The 22,054-nt window shown below is 38.4% G+C and overlaps 1 protein-coding gene across 4 annotated transcripts in view; it reads left to right on the plus strand.

The window, feature by feature from the left end:
* The first annotated feature begins 3,322 nt into the window (after window positions 1-3,322).
* Window positions 3,323-22,054, plus strand: part of LOC124171666 (E3 ubiquitin-protein ligase HUWE1) — a 116,959-nt gene continuing 98,227 nt past the window's right edge. For 3 of the 4 annotated variants that reach the window (XM_046550895.1, XM_046550899.1, XM_046550898.1), the window contains exons 1-3: window positions 21,307-21,395; window positions 21,637-21,715; window positions 21,814-22,032. In XM_046550895.1, the coding sequence (XP_046406851.1) occupies window positions 21,671-21,715; window positions 21,814-22,032 (264 nt within the window). In that variant the 5' untranslated portion in view covers window positions 21,307-21,395; window positions 21,637-21,670. Of the gene's footprint in view, window positions 3,346-21,306; window positions 21,396-21,636; window positions 21,716-21,813; window positions 22,033-22,054 lie in introns of those variants that run through there. The other variant, XM_046550896.1, reaches the window with a different exon arrangement.

The raw sequence follows: 22,054 nt of genomic DNA on the forward strand, positions 1-22,054 counted from the left end.
GTGCGAATGGAAAAAAATATAACCTGATCTTATTTAGTTCATGCATTCGTGCGTTCATGTTCTGTTCCGGTCCTCAAAGCTTATTCTCGCAAACAGTTATTAACTCGTGCGTGTTAACAGCTGGATGCTGTACCCCAAATGTGGACCTTATTTCTGATTGTTTGCTATCCCTACTGTCGGCGTCAAAATGATGTTTTTGGCGCCTTTTTTAAAGGCTCAAGGGGGGAGTTGTAATCCGGAAAACCCCCCTCGTGGCTACGCCAGTAATGATCCCCCCCAAAATTTGATACCGAATCGGAATAGCGAATTGATGGCGAATTTATATCTGGGCTTTAGTTCATGATATAATAATGAACTATACGTCATTTTAAAGAATATTTCATTCTTCGTTCTGATTTATTTTCTGTTTTATGACAAATTCAAAAATATAGACACTCCAGTGCAAAAAATAACTCCGGGCACCGTAAAATTAGCCGGTTTGCCAACTTCCTGAAATTTTTTACCTAGGGAAAACTACTATGTTTACAGCATTAATATTCCACAATAAGTTGCATAAATCAATGCAGATTACTAAAATGGCTTTTGCGTTTTTTTCGAACGCATATTATGTTGTTAATGAACGAATATTCTTAAATATTATCTTGCCCCACGGTTTACCCTGAAATAAAAAATAAAACTGATAGAAACAAAAAACCACCTCATCCAGTTTTTGTTTTCTTATTTTATTGTCCCATACGGCTTAAGCAGTGCTTTTATATTTTTATAGCCCACTACGTTTAATTAGGCCATTTTACACGGGGAACGGCATTGCGAATTTACGTATGCACGAAGGCGCAATCAAAATTGGGTCGTGTGAAGCGGTGAATTGCCAGAACACATGCGAGAACGCGTGGATGCGAGGCGGCAAAATAGCCCCTGCTCTAATTCTAAGATCGCATTCTCGCAATTTAAACATGTTTTCAGAGCAAACCTGCGCAGTGACGTGCCCCATGTAAAACGATCTTAAGGTATTTAGCATACGCATCCCCATGGGGATGAGGTGGCGTTGGAACAGAATGGTCTCCGGTTATCAGATGGGGTGCCGGGGGTTCAAGGAACACGGAGAGACAATAGGGAAGGGAGGGCCCGCTAGGAGAGAGGACCGAGGGAAAGGGCAGGTCTGGGGAACGCGGTCGGGGTAGGGCTGGAGAGACCACAGTTGGGACCTTACGGGGTCCCATATTACTGTCGGCGTCAAAATGATATGCCGCTGTATTTTGCGAATTTATATCTGGGCTTCTGTTTATGGTATAATGATGAATAATACGTCATTTTAAAGAATATTTTATTCTTCTTCTGACTTATTTTCTGTGTTATGATAAATTCAAAAATGTAGACACGCCAGTGCAATAAATGACTCCGCGCACCGTAAAATTAGCGTTTTTTTTTCAAATTCGTGAACATTGTAACTCAACCTAGGGTAAACTACTACGTTTACAGCATTCATCTTCCACAATAAGTTGCATAAATCAATGCAGATTACTAAAATGGCTTTTGCGTTTTTTTCGAACGCATATTATGTTGCTAATAAACGAAAATTTTAAATATTATCTTGCCCTACGGTTTACCCTGAAATAAAAAATAAAACTGATAGAAACAAAATTCACTAACTCTTGATTAACACTGTGGTATTCCATTGTAAGTTTTCTTGGATATCACACAATTACTTATACCACTTACTTTTTACAGAGCGCGACCCGAGTTTCAATGAATTATCATCATCTTCAGGCGCAAATTATGACTTCATAATGTGCGCCTGAAGATGATGATAATTCATTGAAACCCGGGTCGCGCTCTGTAAAAAATAAGTGGTATAAGTAATTGTGTGATATCTAAGAAAACTGATAGAAACACTTTTTAATTTATTTGTAATTTTCCTATGATCCGAAAATACACGATTTATGCGTAGCATAAATTATATATGGGTATTATGAAAATACGCCGGAGTGAACGAGCGCGCAAGACGTTGCCACATCTTCCGCGCGAAACTCAAGAAGAACATTCGAGTGAACTGCGACTGAAACATTTTCCTTCGAGCTTCAGGAATCTTTGTGACGTTAAATACATCAAACTACTTAGTAGATCAAACATAAATGGTTAACGTGCTTATTACCTAATTTGTCCTTCTAATAAAGTAGCCCTCTTTTCATTAAGTAGTTTAAGAATTTTTCGTTTCTCATTACGCTCAAACCAGGAGGTAGAATTTATGCGAAATGTGATTGAAAATGTACCCTCTTAATCCTTTGAGCAGACACAAAATTCTATTCCTATCCTCCTTTGGAACCCATTTGCACGGTTTCGATGGTTCACTACTGTGTAACCCCCACCCTGCCCCACGTCCAAACCCGAGATAAGTGCAGCACGAAAAGCAAGCTTAGCGCGGACAATAGCGGAGACAATGCACATAGGAGACAATACGAGGCAAATCCCTTAAAATACTTCAGAAAAGGTTGTAAAGGTTTCCAACCCTTGCCTTTCCTTCGAACCCCTAAGCAAGGCTTTGATGATTCGTACTCATTAACCCACGCTTCCTTTAGGGGCCCAGCGTGTGGCTATTCTTTCCTATAATCCCATCCTCAGCGGTCAAATGTTTCTTCTTTCATTGCCGTTTTCTAAGAAGACCTTTAATTTTGGAATTTCCGTCTATCTACATCGTCATCAGTAACCCAACTCTCCTACCGTAACTCCATTGTCGCTGTCGAAAGTAAGTTTCTGCAAGGCATTTTCTCTTCCAACGCAACTCTCAGTGCGAGCAAGAAGCATCCCATAAAGAGAGGTGTCCTTAGACTGCAAAATCTATCAACGAAAAGTTCCAACGAAGAAAATCATGAAAGAAAGAGACCGCAGAACTTGAGGGGACGCGAAAGAGATGTTATCACTAATATTAAGAAGTTTTTTGAAAGTGCAAAGTCATGTGATTTGTTATTGACACCAAAAAAGTGGTGTTCAATACGTCATTTGTGCAGGCGTGAGTGAGGAAAGAGTAGTAAACGTTATGTGAAAGAAAGAAGAGCAGGTGCCGATGGTGAGGTGTCTTCGCCGAGAAAATATAGCTGACGATCGCGCATTGTGCTTCACGAGTTCACCCGAGGAGTTATTCGACAAAAAGTGCATAGATTTAACAATAAAGAATTTCCGGCAAATATCAAAGTGCTGAATGGGTTTACGTCGCAAATAAATGATTTTCCTGATGTAAGTCACAGTAAAATGCTGAGGCCATTATCCGTTCGGCGACTTGGGGGACGAAAGCAGCAGCACTTGCAGTCGCAGCGATGAGGATTGATAAGGGGTTTAAATTATTTCAAGGTAAACATTTTACTGCATTTATTTTCAAGTCTCATCAGGTTGAGTCAAGATCAAACTTTTTTATTAGTTTTACTGGACATGTATATATTTATCGCTATGTTCCCATGTCATGGTCCGATATCCACGGTGTCAGGAAGTTGCAGTCATTTATCTTGCGGTTCATAATATTGTGTTGTTTGAATTGAAGACTAACAGATAACGTTTGTTGTATTGTCAGGAAAGAATATGAAATAGCAAAGTTTTATACTTTCCTGACAGTCATGAAGGAGTTCCATTAAGTAACGCCTCAAGCCATTGCATTGCGTTTGGTGTAGGTAATATCATTTTTAGGTACAGGGATAACGTTAATAAGAGATGGATTATTTTTACTGCTTGAAGCACGGTTATATTATCAATGTAATGTAGTTGCAAATACTTTTAATGCACAAGAAATGGGTAGAGTACAGTGTATTTCTTTGTTCCGCGGTCGGAGCAGGCTAAACAGCATTCCATGCCTTCCCCGGTACAGCAGCCTTGATTCCCGGGAGCTGGCAGGGGCCCGCCGCGGCCCCGATTGAAAACATGGCATTAATAGAATTGATTAGCATTCAAAATATCAATATTTTTATAGATTACGGATCATAAAAAAATTACAAGTAAATTAAAAAAGAATTTCTATCAATTTTATTTTTTCTTTCGGGGTAAACTGTAGGACTAGATAATGTTTGAGAATTTTCGTTTATTAACAAAAAATATGCATTCAAAAAATACGCAAAAGCCATTTTAGTTATGTGTATTGATGTATGCGACTTATTGTGGAAGATGAATGCTGTAAACGTAGTAGTTTACCCTAGGTTGAGTTACAATGTTCATGAATTTGGAAAAAAACGCTAATTTTACGGTGCGCGAAGTCATTTATTGCACTGGCGTGTCTACATTTTTGAATTTGTCATAAAACAGAAAATAAGTCAGAAGAAGAATAAAATATTCTTTAAAATGACGTATTATTCATCATTATAGCATAAACAGAAGCCCAGATATAAATTCGCAAAATACAGCGGCATATCATTTTGACGCCGACAGTAATATGGGACCCCGTAAGGTCCCAACAGTGGTCTCTCCAGCCCTACCCCGACCGCGTTCCCCAGACCTGCCCTTTCCCTCGGTCCTCTCTCCTAGCGGGCCCTCCCTTCCCTATTGTCTCTCCGTGTTTCTTGAACCCCCGGCACCCCATCTGATAACCGGATACCATTCTGTTCCAACGCCACCTCATCCCCATGGGGATGCGTATGCTAAATACCTTAAGATCGTTTTACATGGGGCACGTCACGGCGCAGGTTTGCTCTGAAAACATGTTGAAATTGCGAGAATGCGATCTTGGAATCAGAGCAGGGGCTATTTTGCGGCCTCGCATCCACGCGTTCTCGCATGTGTTCTGGCAATTCACCGCTTCACACGACCCAATTTTGATTGCGCCTTCGTGCATACGTAAATTCGCAATGCCGTTCCCCGTGTAAAATGGCCTAATTAAACGTAGTGGGCTATAAAAATATAAAACCACTGCTTAAGCCCTATGTGACATTAAAATAAGAAAATAAAAACTGGAAGAGGTGGATGAATTCTATTATTTTGGAAGCAGGATAAATAGCAATAGGAGAAGCAAGAAAGAAATTAACAACAGAAGAGCCCAGGCGAAGAAATCATATCACCAAGAGAAAGATCTACGTACAGAGGGAAATTTAAACTGACAAGTTAGGAAATAGTTTATCAGAACTTACAGTTGGAGTCTTCTCTACGGAAGTGAAGCATGGACCATGAGAGCCGCGGAGAAATCTAGGGAAGAGTCCTTCGAAATGTAGTGCTACAGAATAATGAAGAGGATCAAATGGATCGACCGAGTAAGAAATTAGGAAGTCCTAAAAGAGTTGGAGAGAAGGGAAGCTTCATGAAACCCTTGAAGAGAAGGCGGACAATCTTATTGGCCATACCTGAGACATGATGGCCTGATGAAGACAATCGTCGAGGGGCAGGTGGATGGCAAGAACGGAATAGGAAGACCTCGAACAAATTATATGGAACAGGTAGAGAAGGATGTGAAAGAGAAAAAATACGTAGGTGCGAAAAGATTAGCTGATAGGAGAACTAAGTGGAGAGCTGCGTCAAACCCATCCTATGATTGTTAACCGGTGAAGATGATGATGATGCCCTATGTGCTGCCACTTTCCTGGACGCTTTTTAGGTGCACTCCTTAATATTTCAAAAAACGAGCGAGGATTTTTTCTTAGAGTGAGAGAAATCAATTATACCTTCCTTTTAAGTTTTGAGTGGCTTCAAGCAGATGATTCATTTTCGGGGAGTCAGTCGGCGCTTTACTCTTTTTTGCCCGCTTTCTACAGCGCGTTTTGGAGAACGAAATACCGTGGAGTTCCATTAATTTGAAAATATTTGTTTATCGCCATTAATTCGCCAATTTTTGCAAATGAATAACCGCGTGCGTTAGCGTTAAAATGAAATATATTGGGTTACCTACATGAGCTTATAAAGTTAAAGCGACTGAGTTAAGTTTCTGATGTATCTTCACTGGGTTACCGTCCATAAAAAAGAGTGACTTCCCTGTAAACCAAAAGTGTTGTGAAAACGTTGCAAAAACATTGTGCTGCAACCAACATGGAGTTGCTGCAACGTAATAGCAACGTTCCAAAACCAGTCAAAAGTCTTCTCTACAACGATTTTGCAATGTAATGACAACATATTCGCAACCTCTGATGAGACATATTTGCAACACTTATGCAACTCCTGCAACGCACTTGCAACATTTACGCAACTCTCATATGCAGGGTTTCTGTGTACTCTGCACCCCTGCTCGTATGCTTCAAAATTTAAGTGCGAAAAATTATCTTAAGGCCGAAAATTTGTTTAGCCTTATTCACTAGGTTAGGTTAGTCACTAGTGAATATTCCACTCTCACATACAATCAGTGTCTTATGAATGGGATGAACCGAATTTAAATATGTATATCCTCTGGCTAAAGTATTGCGCTATAAAATTTTTCAGACCAAATGAGTGTATCAGCGACGTAATTAAGACGTTGCAGAAATGTTGCCAAATGCCTAGCTGCTTCCTGCGACTCCTACAACCTCGTGCAACCCTTTTGCAACGTTTCCACAGCACATTGCATTTACTGGGTTGAATGAGCATGTTTTTCATAGATTGGACAGTTTTTACCTTTCAAGATATGTGTTGAGATCGTATTTGCAGGGAAGGTTTAAACGGTTAGCAATGTAAGCGGCCGCGGAGGGCGCCAAGTAAAAGGGGGCGCCTAAGCGCTCCGTCCAATGTTTAGTACCAATCAGTTCTGTCCAATGTTCAATACGAATTTGCCAAAATGAAAGCTGGAAAAATCTCTTCTTGGTGTTCTAAGTATAAACTTTTTAGGTTTGTTTTCATTTGTCGACCAAATAAATGGCTGAATTTCTTGAAAGCTGACTTGAGTTGTATTTATTGATTTATTTACATTTTTTACTCTCAATTTTTATGAGTAATTGGTTTTTAAGCTCTAAAAATATCACATTTTAAGATCAAGCAGGTTATAAGTTCAAGGTGATATTTAAGTCTCGACCCTTATTCCGGGCGTATTTGAATTTATTTAAAAATGTATCCCTAGAGAATCCCTACAACTTCTCAGGTTCTTTTTGAGGGGGGCGGCGGAATGTTATTCGCTTACTACGTTAACTTATCTAATAGGCCACTCAAACCTTAGGTGTTTTTTGGCCTCGCCAACAATGCCCCGCCATCTCTCTCGGTATTGCATCCAGCCAGCATCTATTTCCAGTCTTCTCATGTTTTTTTTTCAATTTGATCTTTCCAGCGTACCTAGACGTGGCCGTCCCAGTGGTCGCTTTACCCTTGGTAGATCTTCTGATACCACTTTTATCATAGTGTCCTCTTATCTTCTTGTCACATGGCCTGCCCACCGTAGTCTTCTACTTTTGACCTAAGCTATTATGCCTGGATGTTTATTCTCGTGGCTCTTTATGGTTCGGATCCTCCATATTCCCTCGTTTTTTATGAGAACGTAAATACCTACATCTTAAAATTTTGTTTTAAAAAACTATCAACTTTTTTCAGTCTACTTTGACACTACCCACACTTCGGAATCATACCATACACCTGCTTGTATTATGGTTTTTAAACCCGTATTTTGGTATTTTTTTGTAACAAAAAAATGTCTAGAGGCGGATCCAGGACTTTTTTAGGGGTCACAAGCGTCTGACAGTCAAACGGTCTTCTCATGTTTGAGATTAAAAACAACACACAACAATTACTGTACGAAATATTCTCTTTATTTCAATATGAAAGTTACCAATATGAAATTAAATGAATTAGGCTCCATAATAAAAAAACAAAATGATCCTAATGATAAACATATTAAAATTCTTGTCTACTTTTTAAGCGTCTGGGGGGACCGTGGGGATGCACGTGCCCCCCCTTAATCCGCCTATGCCCGGGACTAACTATATGGTTGCCTATTACGAAAAGGTTTAAGTGGTTGAAGGTTCAATGAGTTTCAAATGTGGCGCCTAGGCGTGTGACGTGATAGTGACGTACCAGGGAGCCCCCTGGTACGTCACTGAGTTAGTATGATAACGGGATAACGGCTTGTGATCAACTGCTAATGTAAAACAAAATGTTGACAATGGTTCTTATTCATACAATTTAATTTACCAGCTAGACATGACATTGACAGAGTCTGATATTTTCATAAATGGTAATCCGTCTCTTTCATTATTTACGTTATATACCCATAAAAGCGCTAGTTGAACCAAGGCCCAGGCAATCGGCTGAGGAGCATTGCACAGGTTACCTGAGGTATTCTGCGATGAATTATTATTAAATGAACGAAGGATACTTGCATTTACCCAAGACTGAAGTTAAATCTAAATAACATAAAGAGTATGAAAAATCGAACAGGAGTGATGAAGCGGAGAGAATTTGTTAACCATACTATTATCTGCAAATAAATAAATTAATTGGTCACATGGGTGAATGGTCGTTTTTGTGGAGAGGACGAGAGGCCAGTTCATTACTTTCCGCAGCGCCCTAGTGGTATGCAACACCTCTTAGCGATAACGTATTGGAAGACTGATATGCGTTGACAAGCGGCTTTAAGATATTCATCATTGTTTTTTTAGCCGGTGAAATATTTTTTTTGCAGAGCCACTTCTGAGATTACCATATTTGAATTGTTCCAGATTTTACTGGGGCCGGCCGCACCCCTCTCACCATTAATTCTCCATTTCCAACGTATTGATAACAATAGTTTATTGACGCATTTCACCTACAATTCATTGCATCATGTACAGCTACAGGTAAATTGGTGTCTCGTCATAAAGTAAAAAATATTAGTAAAAAAATATAAAACCTTAAATTAAAAATATGCATAGGAAACATACGTACATGAATTAATCCCATAAGATAATGATAGTTTTTTCAGAAGTCTCATGGCTCAAACATTAAAAACGTTTTCGATTAATCGCATACCAAGGCTGCTATTAGGCATTTAGGCAATTGATTTGGTTATCTTATGTATGAAGTCAGCCAGAGCTGTCGCTGCTGAGTTTTTTTTAGAGTCCAGGGTTTACAGGAGGTGTTGAGCGAATGAGCCGAGCTCTACATATCAATTTAACACGTTTACTACAAGATAAAGTACAGTCCGTGTCGAACAAGAAAAACTAAGTAAAAACCCCGATGGCCTCAGATGCTGGACGCCTTCCCGCACGAGCAGTCAGGTCCTTCTCTCACGGATTCAGGGACCCTATAAACCCTACTCCTTAGCTAAGGGCGCCAAATCCTTGGCCCCATTATATTACGGGTCCCCCAAAGGGTCCCCAAGGGTCTCCCTCCGGGCGGCGCTGCCTTACGGCGGTAGCGCGCATTAAATAAACGCTACAAGTGTCCTTTTTCTAAACCATGTTCTGCAACCAATAGGATTTGAATATTTTCGGAATGTCGGGATAGGTGATGGTGGATAGTCCATGCGGTCACCTAATTCAGATATTTTTGACGGACTTCGTTGGAAAGAAACAGGTTGGCAAGTTGAAATTGTTATATACTTTCTCTTCCTTAAGTAGAGGTTTTATTGCTGCAAATTTTAAGCCTCAGGGAAACGTACCCGTTTAGAACGATTGGTTTATAAGAGTGCACAGAGGTTAACGTATCTGATATTTTATTTTTGATATCTCTTTGATAATTCTGTGAGGTAAACCATCCCAACCAGGTGATTTATGATTTTTAGTTTTGAGATTATTTTCATATAACTTCAGCTTCACTTACTTGCTAAATTACTAATGTAGTCTCTCCATTCGATGAAAACTCTTTCCTTGGGCACTTTTTTCATTGCAAATGTAGCAACTGCCTTAGTAATTTATACAATGTTATACTTTTTGGATAAGTAATTTTTTCCCCTTATCAGTAACTTCTAGAAATTCAGTGCTTCATTTACATTGCATTCCCATTTCTTTTCGAATTACCTCCTAAGTGGCCCTGCTTGCATTTTTCGATTTATTGATAAAAGAATCAGTTGAAATTTTCTTAGCTCCTTTAATCACCTTTTCAAGTACCTTTCTAAATTTTTTTTGTAGTGGATTTGGTCACTTGTGTTATTTGAGGTGTTTGCTTAAGCATAATTTTGCCTGCAAACTATTTTTAATGCTGACTGAGTGCTTTTATTCCTGATGTTATCTATTTCATTGAAATACAGTCTTGTTTTTGGTGAACTTTCTTGGAAATGAATAGTATTGTGTCTGAGAAAGTTATAATTCTCTCTTGCTTCGTCACTTGACAGAAGATCGATCTAACCAATTGGTTCGACGAGCAATATATTTAAATGCCTCTATATTTTTGTCAATGCATTCCCTAATTTTATAATTGTACTTGCAATTTTCTTTCTTGGATTCAGGATTATCAGGTAAGGCTATAAGTAAAGTTTTGTGGATAGACGTGGTTCCAAATTTCATATAGTTTTTTTCAGTACTTATATTTTATATTTTAGATCATGTTATCTACGCAAGTACTAGAGAGAGCAGCTTTACTCTTAGGCAAGTGAAAATTTGCTTCATGTCCAAATGATTGCAGGATACTTATACATTCATCAGTTGATGTTTGTCTTCATTGATTTGTTGATTTTAACTGCTGGTATTCTGAGTTACTGCTGTTAGCTGAAACTTTGCTTGGTCTTCATACATATGACTCTGAGTAAGGATTTGCTGAATATGATATATTTAGGAAAGATTGATCCTCTGCAAATTGTGGCGAAACTCCTGGGGGTGGTGTTGTGATTGCAGTGAAACTTGGATTGCTTCATTACACCCTGCCTTTTAGTAGTGATAGCATTGACCACCTTTATGTAATGTTACCTCTGTTGCACAAATAACTTATTCTTGGTTGTGCTTACCTCCCAGTGGCATCACCTTTAGCAAACATCATGGAACATTTTGAGTAAATAGATACTTACAATATTCAGATTATGATCTCCTGGTCTGGTGATTATGATCTCCTGAACAACATCTAGCCTACTAATAATTTACGTAACTTCCGAGATTGGTATTCATCCATCGGGAAATTTGTGAATGAATCGCTTCATTTTCTGGGTTTATCTCATCAGAACTCGGCAATGAATGTAAATGGATGCATTTTGGATATTTGTCTTTCTAACATTAGTGATTTTTATGTTGAATTTGATGATCCACCTAACAGTGCTGATGTTCATCATCCATCATTGCAAGGTACTTTTATTTTTGATTCCAATGTTGTATGATTCTTGAGATATTTCGTATGTTAACTTTAGGAAGGCCTACTATAATTGTTACATACCCATGAGCTAGCACATCATAAGTCATTGAGATGAGATGAAAGGAAGAAATAATGAAGGCGCTTATAAGTAAGCTTGTTGGCCTTTCCTTAGGGGTTTCTTATGGCCAGGCCAGTGGCGGATACAGATGGGGGGCGCACGCCCCTCCTTGCGGGGATGCCCGCATTGCCGAACATAGTAGAACCACAATTGTAACTTTTTTGTATCATAAGATAATGTCTTATATATGTGTATAATGAATTTAAATAAAACTTTCTTCAACTTTGCACGTGGCTTGATTAATTTTTTATTGCATTAAAAGTAAAGGTAGCTCGAGATATCTTTGCGCCTCCACCCATTGAGTTTTTTCTGTATCCGCTACTGGGCCAGGCCAACAAACATTCTGAGGAATGACAAAATAGAGGCCAAACTTCAGCACTTCCATAGATGATGTTATTATTCCATTGTTTTAGAGTATATTCATTGAGGCATTTATGTATAAGAATACTGTTTTTATTCATGGCGCCAAGGGTGAACCCAGGATCAAAACTAGGGGGGTGGGGGGTCATAAAAAAAACACATAATTTCCCATGAATAGCAACGCAGAATATAAAAATACTGGAGAAGAATCTCTAATATATTCATCGGGTTATGAGATCATAAATTAAAATTCATAAATATTAGATTGTGCGGACCTTGAATAATTTCAGTTTCTGTCATGCACACACCCTAGTAGCACCAAAAAGATTATATCTAGATTTAATTCGTATCATAGCGATGGTTTTTCAAGTTGTAGGTAAGATTTATGTATGGAAAAGGTGAATGAAATCAACATTTTAAGGAAACTGTAACAGATCTTTATTAGTTTTTAAAATTATTCGCTTGAAAAAATATTATTTTCATTGGAGACATTTGCGATTTTTGCTTCTGGGGGGGGGGAGGGGGGGGCAACTGCCCCTCACTGGGTATGCCCATGGTACTTTTCTATTATGAGAAGAATTAACATCAATTGGTGATAATTTGAGAATTATTAACATTTATGAAATGATGGCGAAACCATGGTCATAAAAAAAACACATAATTTCCCATGAATAGCAACGCAGAATATAAAAATACTGGAGAAGAATCTCTAATATATTCATCGGGTTATGAGATCATAAATTAAAATTCATAAATATTAGATTGTGCGGACCTTGAATAATTTCAGTTTCTGTCATGCACACACCCTAGTAGCACCAAAAAGATTATATCTAGATTTAATTCGTATCATAGTATACATTGTATACATATTATATCTGCATAAAATACATGCAAATGTCCTCTACCACGCAGATAATATCTAGATATTATACGTATTATATCTGCTGCCATAATACGGATTTTATATAGATTAAATACGTATAACTCGTCGTAAATCTGTATATTATACTTATCTGATGATCCCTGGTTCCCAGACAGCACACTTGGTGTAATACACATGTATTACAGTTGTATTAAATGTGAATTACATGTGATATAGCTGTAATACATGTGTATTACACCAAGTGTGCTGTCTGGGTTAAGCCGTAAGGATATTATTTGTATATTTTAAAGAGTCTGGTATACATCAAGGACCATGGATCATCAGACATGTATAAAATATGTATAATACAAAGATTTGAAAATCTGTGTACCGATGCATTTCGAAATCTTAAAAATATACAGATACAATCCTTTTGGTGCTACGAGGGCAGTAGCTAAGTTTTTCTATACAATTGGGTTTTAAAGTGCTGCCTACGCCTCACCATCTTAACAGGTGCCGTGGTATAATGGCTAGCATGCAAAGCTGTTGATCTGTGGGTCACTTGTTCAATTCTCCTGTATGTTATTTTTTTTCTTTTCACCATAAGGAAAAAGTATGTGTATTATGCTTTGCATTTTCACCAGCCAGTCGCTTGCAGTTGTTTAACTTTTTCGATTTTCGGGTAAATCTGTTATCAGTTGTTCAGCTCATATAAAGATTCGCTGAATTTCACCGGTAAGCTTTACAGTCATGTTGGATGTTGGGCTGAGCAGAGCAGCATGTGTAATACGCTGTTCTGCCGCCTTAGATGCTCCAACAGAAGTGACTTATGTTAATCTGAGGATATTGGACAGCATTCCTTACCTATTCTTCCCTAAAATCTTATCCTTGCCTTATATGAGCCCATTAGCTTACAATAAGCTACTTATCAATTTTTTCTGTAAGAAAACCATGAGGAACAGATAACTTTCTTACTTTGTGCTATCTGGGTTATGTTCTCCTCAATGACTATTTCTTTGAGGTAAACTGGTAACCTTTATGGAAAAAGTGACAAATTTCATTTGAACAGTTCAATTGAATTTCAAGTTGAAAATACAAATTTGATCAAAAATGGTAAATTTCTAAAGGCTTTTTACACGGACACATCACGTCCATCTGATATATGGCAGAAGGCAGGGGCGCAGCAAGGAATTAAGGCTAGGGGGGGTTTTAGGCGCAACTAATACTTTCGGGTGTGGGGTATTGCATACCCACCAGGGTAAGCAGAAGTTGCGGGGGCCCTCCTCCAGAAATATTTGAAGAATAATGGTTCAAAATGGCGAGTTTTATGGCTTTCTGAGGGATATTTGATAAATCTTAAAACTATCCTATAATTAATACTGATCCAAATAAGTAAAATGGATTAAACTTAAAAATTTCTCTGAGCTCTGGGGGGGGAGGGGTTTTATCCCCCAAAACCCCCCCTCGCTGCGTCACTGTCAGAAGGCGCAGTCTCAATTGAGTCATGTAAAGCGGTGAATTGCTAGAATGCATGTCAGAGTTAATGTATGGGAGATGGCAAAATAGCCCTTGCTCTAATTCAGAGTTTGCATTCTCGCAATTTCAAAAATGTTTTCATTGCTAACCTGTGCAATGACTTGGCCCCTGTAAAATGGCCGTAAGGTAGGATATACATGAAATAAAAATTTCATGAATTCCAACTACAATAAATAAATAATTTATGTAAAAAGGAATTACAGTTGAAGTCTCTTTTGAAGTAGTGCCATATGAACTTTAATAGTGCTTTTCCACATCTTCCATCGGTTGGAATGATATGGAATAGTTATTGAAATGCTGTGAAATTTTGCCCTGATTATCAGAACAACAACTATAGCAGAACCTCATCTTTCATTAGGTCTAGCAATCTTGCCCAGTGAGAAATGGGTGGTGGAATCCACGTGGAACCCACGTGGAATCCACGTTGAGTGGTGGATATTTGGTGGTGGTGGATATTGAGTGGTTGGACCCACGTGGAATCCACGTTGATTTCAAGTGGATTTGTGGTGATTATCATAAAATGTTAAACAGAATTTCTAATTTGTGGAACTTAACTCTCTGGTGACATTGCGTCATTTATCATCCTGAAACCACGCTAGTTATGTGAAAATGTATCGCACATTCAATTTTTATATAATTCGTGGAAAGGCAGCCATGAGAGCACATGAAAAATCGTAGACACATATATGGAAGGTTTAGATATAGAGTGGTTGAGGTTTTAATGGTTTTAGGACAGCGCCTACTGCTGTTTTAATTTTTCCACCAAATTTCCACGTGGGTTCCACGTTGATTCCATGACCAAAAACACGTGGTATCCACGTTACATTTCCACGTGGGTTCCACGTGGATTCCACCACCCATTTCTCACTGGGTGAACAGTCATTGTAAAGCAGAATCTTTGCCATGATAAACAGAGCCACTAAACTAGAACCACAACTTTCACTATTTCCAGCAATGTTCATTATATTCAATTGAATATATAGATATTTAATTTCATATGATGGATTGCAATTCAATATTGGGAAATTCAATGGAAACTTTTAATTGAATCGGCTGATTTTTACATTAGGGTGAGGACTCAGTAAATTTTAATATGAAATATAATTGGAAATATGTCAAAACCCTGTCTGGTTCAGACCAATTATTTTAAACACCATGGGGATATTTAGTCAACCGACCCTAAGTAATTTGCTAAACTATTTGCTGACTACTTTTCCCAAGTCTACACTACCCACAATAACTTAATGATACATGGTCAAGATGGCTGCTAGCGAGAGGAAGCTCATATCTCATGCTCCTCTGATGTTTACTTTCTCTGTGGTTTGTTTTCTAGTCCCAGTGAATTTAACCCTCCGTGTTTGTGCAATTTCACCATGTGCATCCCTCATGTTATTTGAGCTCCTGGCTCTCCCTGAAGGGTTCAGTGAAAGAAATTTCTTTTTTCCTCGTTCGCATCCTGTGGTCTATCCCTCACTTACCTCCACTGCTCCACAGCTCAGGTTCCAGCGGCACCCCAGAACCTTAACCACCCAACCATACCCTTGATGTGAAGCCGTTATCTTGAACATCTTTCTTCTATCAGGTTATTTTTTTTATTTATTTTATTCTCAAACCACCGGATACAGCTCTTATTGGCCATTTTACACCGGGGTGTTCAACAAATGTAACAAGTAAACGTACACAAACGACCATGCCCTAGACCGGGGAAACCTACCCAGGTGGGACTCGAATCTGGGACTCCTACGCTGATGAACTCTCCAAACTTGATATCATGATGCTCACTTAAACATGGCTGAACCCTACCGTTCGTGATGTAGAAATATCCCTCTCAGTCACTCACATCGTATAACACAGTGATAGGTTCTCCAGAGGGGGTGGAGTGCTTGTCACCATCAACAATAAATATCCTTCTAAACTTCGCATAGACCTAGAGACTGCGAATTCATGTGGGCTGAAGAGTCACTACCCTCTGATATACAGGGTGTCCCATTTATCTTGACCACCCAAAATAACTTTTTGTCCAGATGGAAATTCAAAAATGTGTCAAGCAACTGTTCATTAGCCGTCAGGGGGACATTAATCAGCATGATTGTCTTCCTTGTAGCTTTGTTATTTACAAAGATATGTACAGCGGTATGTCTTTTTTAAATGGCACTCTATATTTTTTATTCGGCAATTCATTTCCTCTCCCAATGACTTATTCAAAAATGTAGAACAGTGGACCATTCACATAAACTCAGTGTTATGAAAAATGAGTGACTCTCTAGCGCTTAGTGCAGGTACGCGGGTATTGGAACTAATCCACTTGCTGACGTTGACGGTGAACAAATGAAAACATAGTAAAATGCACACCAGTCATAAGAAACTCGTCCACTTACTGTGGACGAGTTTCTTATGTTTTCATAACGTTGTGTTTATGTTAATGGTCCACTGTGCTACATTTTTGAATATGTCTTTAGGAGAGGAAATGAATTACAGAATAAAAAATATAGGGTGCCCTTTAAAAAGACACACCGCTGTTCATATCTTTGTAAATTACAAAGCTACAAGGAAGGCAATCATGCTGATTAATGTCCCCCTGACGGCTAATGAACATTTGCTTGACACATTTTTGAATTTCCATCTGGACAAAAAGTTATTTCGGGTGGTCAAGATAAATGGGACGCCCTGTAAATTCAAAGCCCTTCAAAATTTGTGTGGGCTGTTTCTATCATCCTCCTGCCGGTGATATTTCCGTTTTAGAAAAATGTCTTGGCTGTAATGAGTGTCATTATTCATCCTTTTGGTGACTTTAATCTCTCAATCTTTTGGGAGTCTCCAATGAGTGGGTCTATGTTTGACGCCCATGATGAGTACGTCATCCAAAATTTTATCAACGTCCTTTGGTCTATCCCAGTTCTGCAACGAACTTCCTTTTTTCCACCATTCTCGCTGAGGCAATCACCCCCCACGGAAACATTTTTGACTCAGACCATGAGTCACTTAAGGTAATTTACAATTTTTCAGGCTGCAGGAATCACGGGGTACTATCCACCCCTCCGAAACTCCGTTGCTTGGTCTAAGGTTTTCTGGGAAGGCGTAAACCGCTCCGTGCTCTCCTCTTTCACACCCAAAGAAGGAACGGACTTCCTTTATACGATCATTGAGAATGCTGTTAAGGATTTTGTCCCTAATGTGAAATCCAGAACTAAGATATTCCTCTCTTGGTTTAAAGCTGACAACCTGCACGCTGTTAGAAACAAAAATCAAGCATGGCACATCTACAACACCACTCCACATGAACACACTTGTCACTCTTACACAGAGCTTTGTTATTTCTCATAAACCCTCATCTGAAATATCCAGAAGGAATATGCACATGCAAGTGTGTGTGCTAATCTATTAACATCACCCCAAAAACATTCTGGTCTGTTGTGAATCGTCGACGCAATTATTCCCGAATTGGAAAAATGGCAAATTTTATGAAAACAATAATGCTGAGGGCTCCCATGGACCAAACTCATTAGCTAAATTCTATTCAGACTTTTTATTACCTGCATCCAATCTCCCTTCTATCCAAGACCACTCTCTCACATCTAGGTGTACACTCTGTCTATCCTGCATTGAAACTAATCCACAGGAGATATTTCACTTTATTTAAAAAATACCTCTCTACCAGATCCTCATGGCATCAATCCTATCTTTGTGCATAAATGCTCCTCTTCTCTCATGATTGCTTTGAGTCTCCAGTTGAATTGCTGATTCACACTCTGCATCTTTCCGTACCAATGTAAAATGGCAAACATTATTCCTATTCATTAAACGAGTATTTAATGAGAAGTTGGTAACTATATATCACCCGATTTCATTGCTATCAATCCTTCTTATGTCGCTGAGAGGATTATCCTCAACAAATTATGCTACTTTTCATCCCCTACCATATCGAATACTCAACATGGTTTCCTTCCTAATCATTCTTGTCTGAGTAACCTAGCTGTCTTCCATCACCATGCTGTTAACTCAATAGCAAAAAAATACTCAACTCAATGCCATATTTCTTGAGAGCATTCAACTCTCTCGACCTTACCTTCCTCTTTCTTGCAGTTTTCTTGATCTCATCAATAAAATCTCTGATTTGGAATTCAATAGCTTATACTCTCTGGCACCTCTGCTCACTGTCCCCCGTAACTTCTGGTGTTCCTTAAGATAGTGCCTTGGGGGCATATTTATTTAGCCTCTTCATTAATGACCTGGCCACACTTTTGCCTCCCTCCCAAGCTTATGCTTTATGTGGATGACTCTTAAATAGAAATTGTATGACGAATGGCTCTAAAAGCCGTAATGTATTCCACTTTTCCGTTTTCCACCGACCTGGTTTATACTATATTGGTTTACAAGTGCAATGCGTCACAGCTACTTCATACTACGATGAAATCATAATTCATTAGTCACAGAATATTGCTCTCCCATGTGGTCCATTGCAGTCCCTTCCAATCTCTCCTCTCTTAACAGTACAGCTAGCTTCTTCACCAGAATTGTAAAATACTTCCACTTCCATAAAATGCCTGCTAGTATGATCCTATCTTCTCTGTCAATCTCCAATCTCTGCCATCAAAGAATTAAAACAGTTTTAAAATTAACCACCAGTTGTATCACCAAGACTGGTGATACATCTGAAATTAGTAATTACTGGACTGTGGTAACCCTTTCCTGTGTACCTAAAATTATGGAGAAAATTCTGGTTTGTGAAATTACTCCTCATTTTTAACATATTGTAGCTCACAGCAACATGGTCGATGTACCTCAATCTTAATCTATCGGTGTTGCAAGATTTTATAATTAGTGCTTTGAAGTCTAATTATCAAACTAATGAAATATACGCTGACTTCAGTAAGGCCTTCGATGGTCAACCATGAGTTACTTTTATCCGCATTGAATTCATATGTGGTATTCATGCCAAGCTTATAAGTTGGTTTGAGAGCTATAGCTGTGGTACCCAAAATGAAGATCTCTGATTATCCATATTAATCATGATTTCTCATTCCGAATTAGAATACTCTTTTGCTAACTGGTCACCTTATTATAATATTGTCTCAAACTGGCTTGAATGTTTCCTAAATAAATTTCTCAACCTAGGAATTTCTAAATAAGTTTATCAACCTAGGAACAAGGTCTTGGAACGCATCTAGTTCATATATCGGACTTGATGTATTCGGGAAGATATCAACCCACGATTGCGTCATGCCACATTCTTCTGTTGAAAAACTGAAACGAATTTTCCTGTTTATATATATTTCCACGTAATTTAATCGCATTTATAATTTACCTTTTGTATTTCCGGTAATTCCTAAAAGAAACGTTCCTACAAACTTCGTTATTACTAACGTCCAGTTTTTCGGTCCCGTGAACTTTGTAATAACGAGAGTCTACTGTAATATGAGAGTGGCGCAATAAATTCACCTTCCCATTAGCTGTTCACAATTAAAAAAAACAAAAGCACCCAAGGAATGCAGGCCATGAAGAGTTAGAATACTCGAATACTCAACATGGTTTCCTTCCTAATCATTCTTGTCTGAGTAACCTAGCTGTCTTCCATCACCATGCTGTTAACTCAATAGCAAAAAAATACTCAACTCAATGCCATATTTCTTGAGAGCATTCAACTCTCTCGACCTTACCTTCCTCTTTCTTGCAGTTTTCTTGATCTCATCAATAAAATCTCTGATTTGGAATTCAATAGCTTATACTCTCTGGCACCTCTGCTCACTGTCCCCCGTAACTTCTGGTGTTCCTTAAGATAGTGCCTTGGGGGCATATTTATTTAGCCTCTTCATTAATGACCTGGCCACACTTTTGCCTCCCTCCCAAGCTTATGCTTTATGTGGATGACTCTTAAATAGAAATTGTATGACGAATGGCTCTAAAAGCCGTAATGTATTCCACTTTTCCGTTTTCCACCGACCTGGTTTATACTATATTGGTTTACAAGTGCAATGCGTCACAGCTACTTCATACTACGATGAAATCATAATTCATTAGTCACAGAATATTGCTCTCCCATGTGGTCCATTGCAGTCCCTTCCAATCTCTCCTCTCTTAACAGTACAGCTAGCTTCTTCACCAGAATTGTAAAATACTTCCACTTCCATAAAATGCCTGCTAGTATGATCCTATCTTCTCTGTCAATCTCCAATCTCTGCCATCAAAGAATTAAAACAGTTTTAAAATTAACCACCAGTTGTATCACCAAGACTGGTGATACATCTGAAATTAGTAATTACTGGACTGTGGTAACCCTTTCCTGTGTACCTAAAATTATGGAGAAAATTCTGGTTTGTGAAATTACTCCTCATTTTTAACATATTGTAGCTCACAGCAACATGGTCGATGTACCTCAATCTTAATCTATCGGTGTTGCAAGATTTTATAATTAGTGCTTTGAAGTCTAATTATCAAACTAATGAAATATACGCTGACTTCAGTAAGGCCTTCGATGGTCAACCATGAGTTACTTTTATCCGCATTGAATTCATATGTGGTATTCATGCCAAGCTTATAAGTTGGTTTGAGAGCTATAGCTGTGGTACCCAAAATGAAGATCTCTGATTATCCATATTAATCATGATTTCTCATTCCGAATTAGAATACTCTTTTGCTAACTGGTCACCTTATTATAATATTGTCTCAAACTGGCTTGAATGTTTCCTAAATAAATTTCTCTTGTTTATTTATTACAAATTAGGAATCTGTCTGATTACAACTCGTCACATCATCTGTACTTTTTACATTTAAAATAAATTTAAATATTTTAATTAATACTTTTTTTGTGTGTGCCTGCATGTATTATACGTCAATCGTGCAATTTGCATAGAATAAGCTTAAAGGGTTTAGGTTGTCATGCGTAGGTACCTACCTATCTGTCAGTTTCTACTATCTAGGGAAGTTCTGTGTAAGACTGGATTAACATGGTAAATGGATTAACCATAATAAAAAAATAATAATGCATTTTGTCCAATCGTTACCGACAGGGTGAACTTGCGCAAATATAATGATCAATTACTTGCTTAAATTTATAGTAATTTCTTAATTTTTAATGGTTACCATGGGAAAAAGTCGCAAAATAGGAGAGAGGCTGATATCATTAAGTTTATTCTCTCCAAGTCCATTGGTAAGACGTGAATTATTACCAAGATAAAGAAAAAAATTGAGATAACATAGTAACAGAAATTTTATTTCAAATCGTACGCTTAATTAATGACGCAACCCTTACCCCCCCTCCAATTTCGCACTGTGTCCCCCTCTTTATTCAACCAAGAAAGTTCTCGATGCGCAACTGGTTTGGGAATCAACTTGACCACCGCCGTCGTTTTTCAACATGGCGTACAGTCATTGAGTGGATGTGGAAATGCTGTATGAGGTCAGCAGGTAAAGTTTATGGAAAGCTGCGATGTTGTTTTTGCAAAAAATACCGTGTTTTGGCAATGACAAAACTTAGCCATTGGTATTACAGTGATTTATTGGGAATTGGTGGTTGTACATAGCAGTGTTCATATTTTATTTCAAACGTCGTTGTTCATGGTTTCTTTAATTTTTGAAGCCATTTTTCGCCCTTGAAATCATAGTGTTATAATTGTCATTTGAATTTAGTCTTGTGTGTTATTTTCAGGTCGATTTCTTAGTCGTAGATACTACATGTGACAATGAAGATCGAGCGAGCTAAATTACGAAGTGGCACTTCGGATGTGGTAAGCCAGTCTTTCATGTACCCCATAATATTCTTGTAAGCCTTAGTTGATCTTTTACTTCGTATCAACGTATTTACGATTGATTTTTATATCCTCAGCCCGCGGAATGTCAGCTGCTGATAGACAGATTGAAATCTTGCTCCAGAAAAGAACTTTTGCAAGAGTTAATGAGCATTGATTCGTGGGTGTACGGAAAGTGTGAGCTTTACCATTGGATTGATGTCCTTAATATCTGTGATGAGATATTAGAAGAAGCTGCCTCTGTTGCCCCGGGAAAGTTCTGGGAACTGTCTTGCGACGTTAACCCGAATTCTGAGGTAGTGTATACTTGGACATCAT

This window comes from Ischnura elegans, chromosome X (assembly GCF_921293095.1).
Source record: "Ischnura elegans chromosome X, ioIscEleg1.1, whole genome shotgun sequence".
NCBI lineage: Eukaryota > Metazoa > Arthropoda > Insecta > Odonata > Coenagrionidae > Ischnura > Ischnura elegans.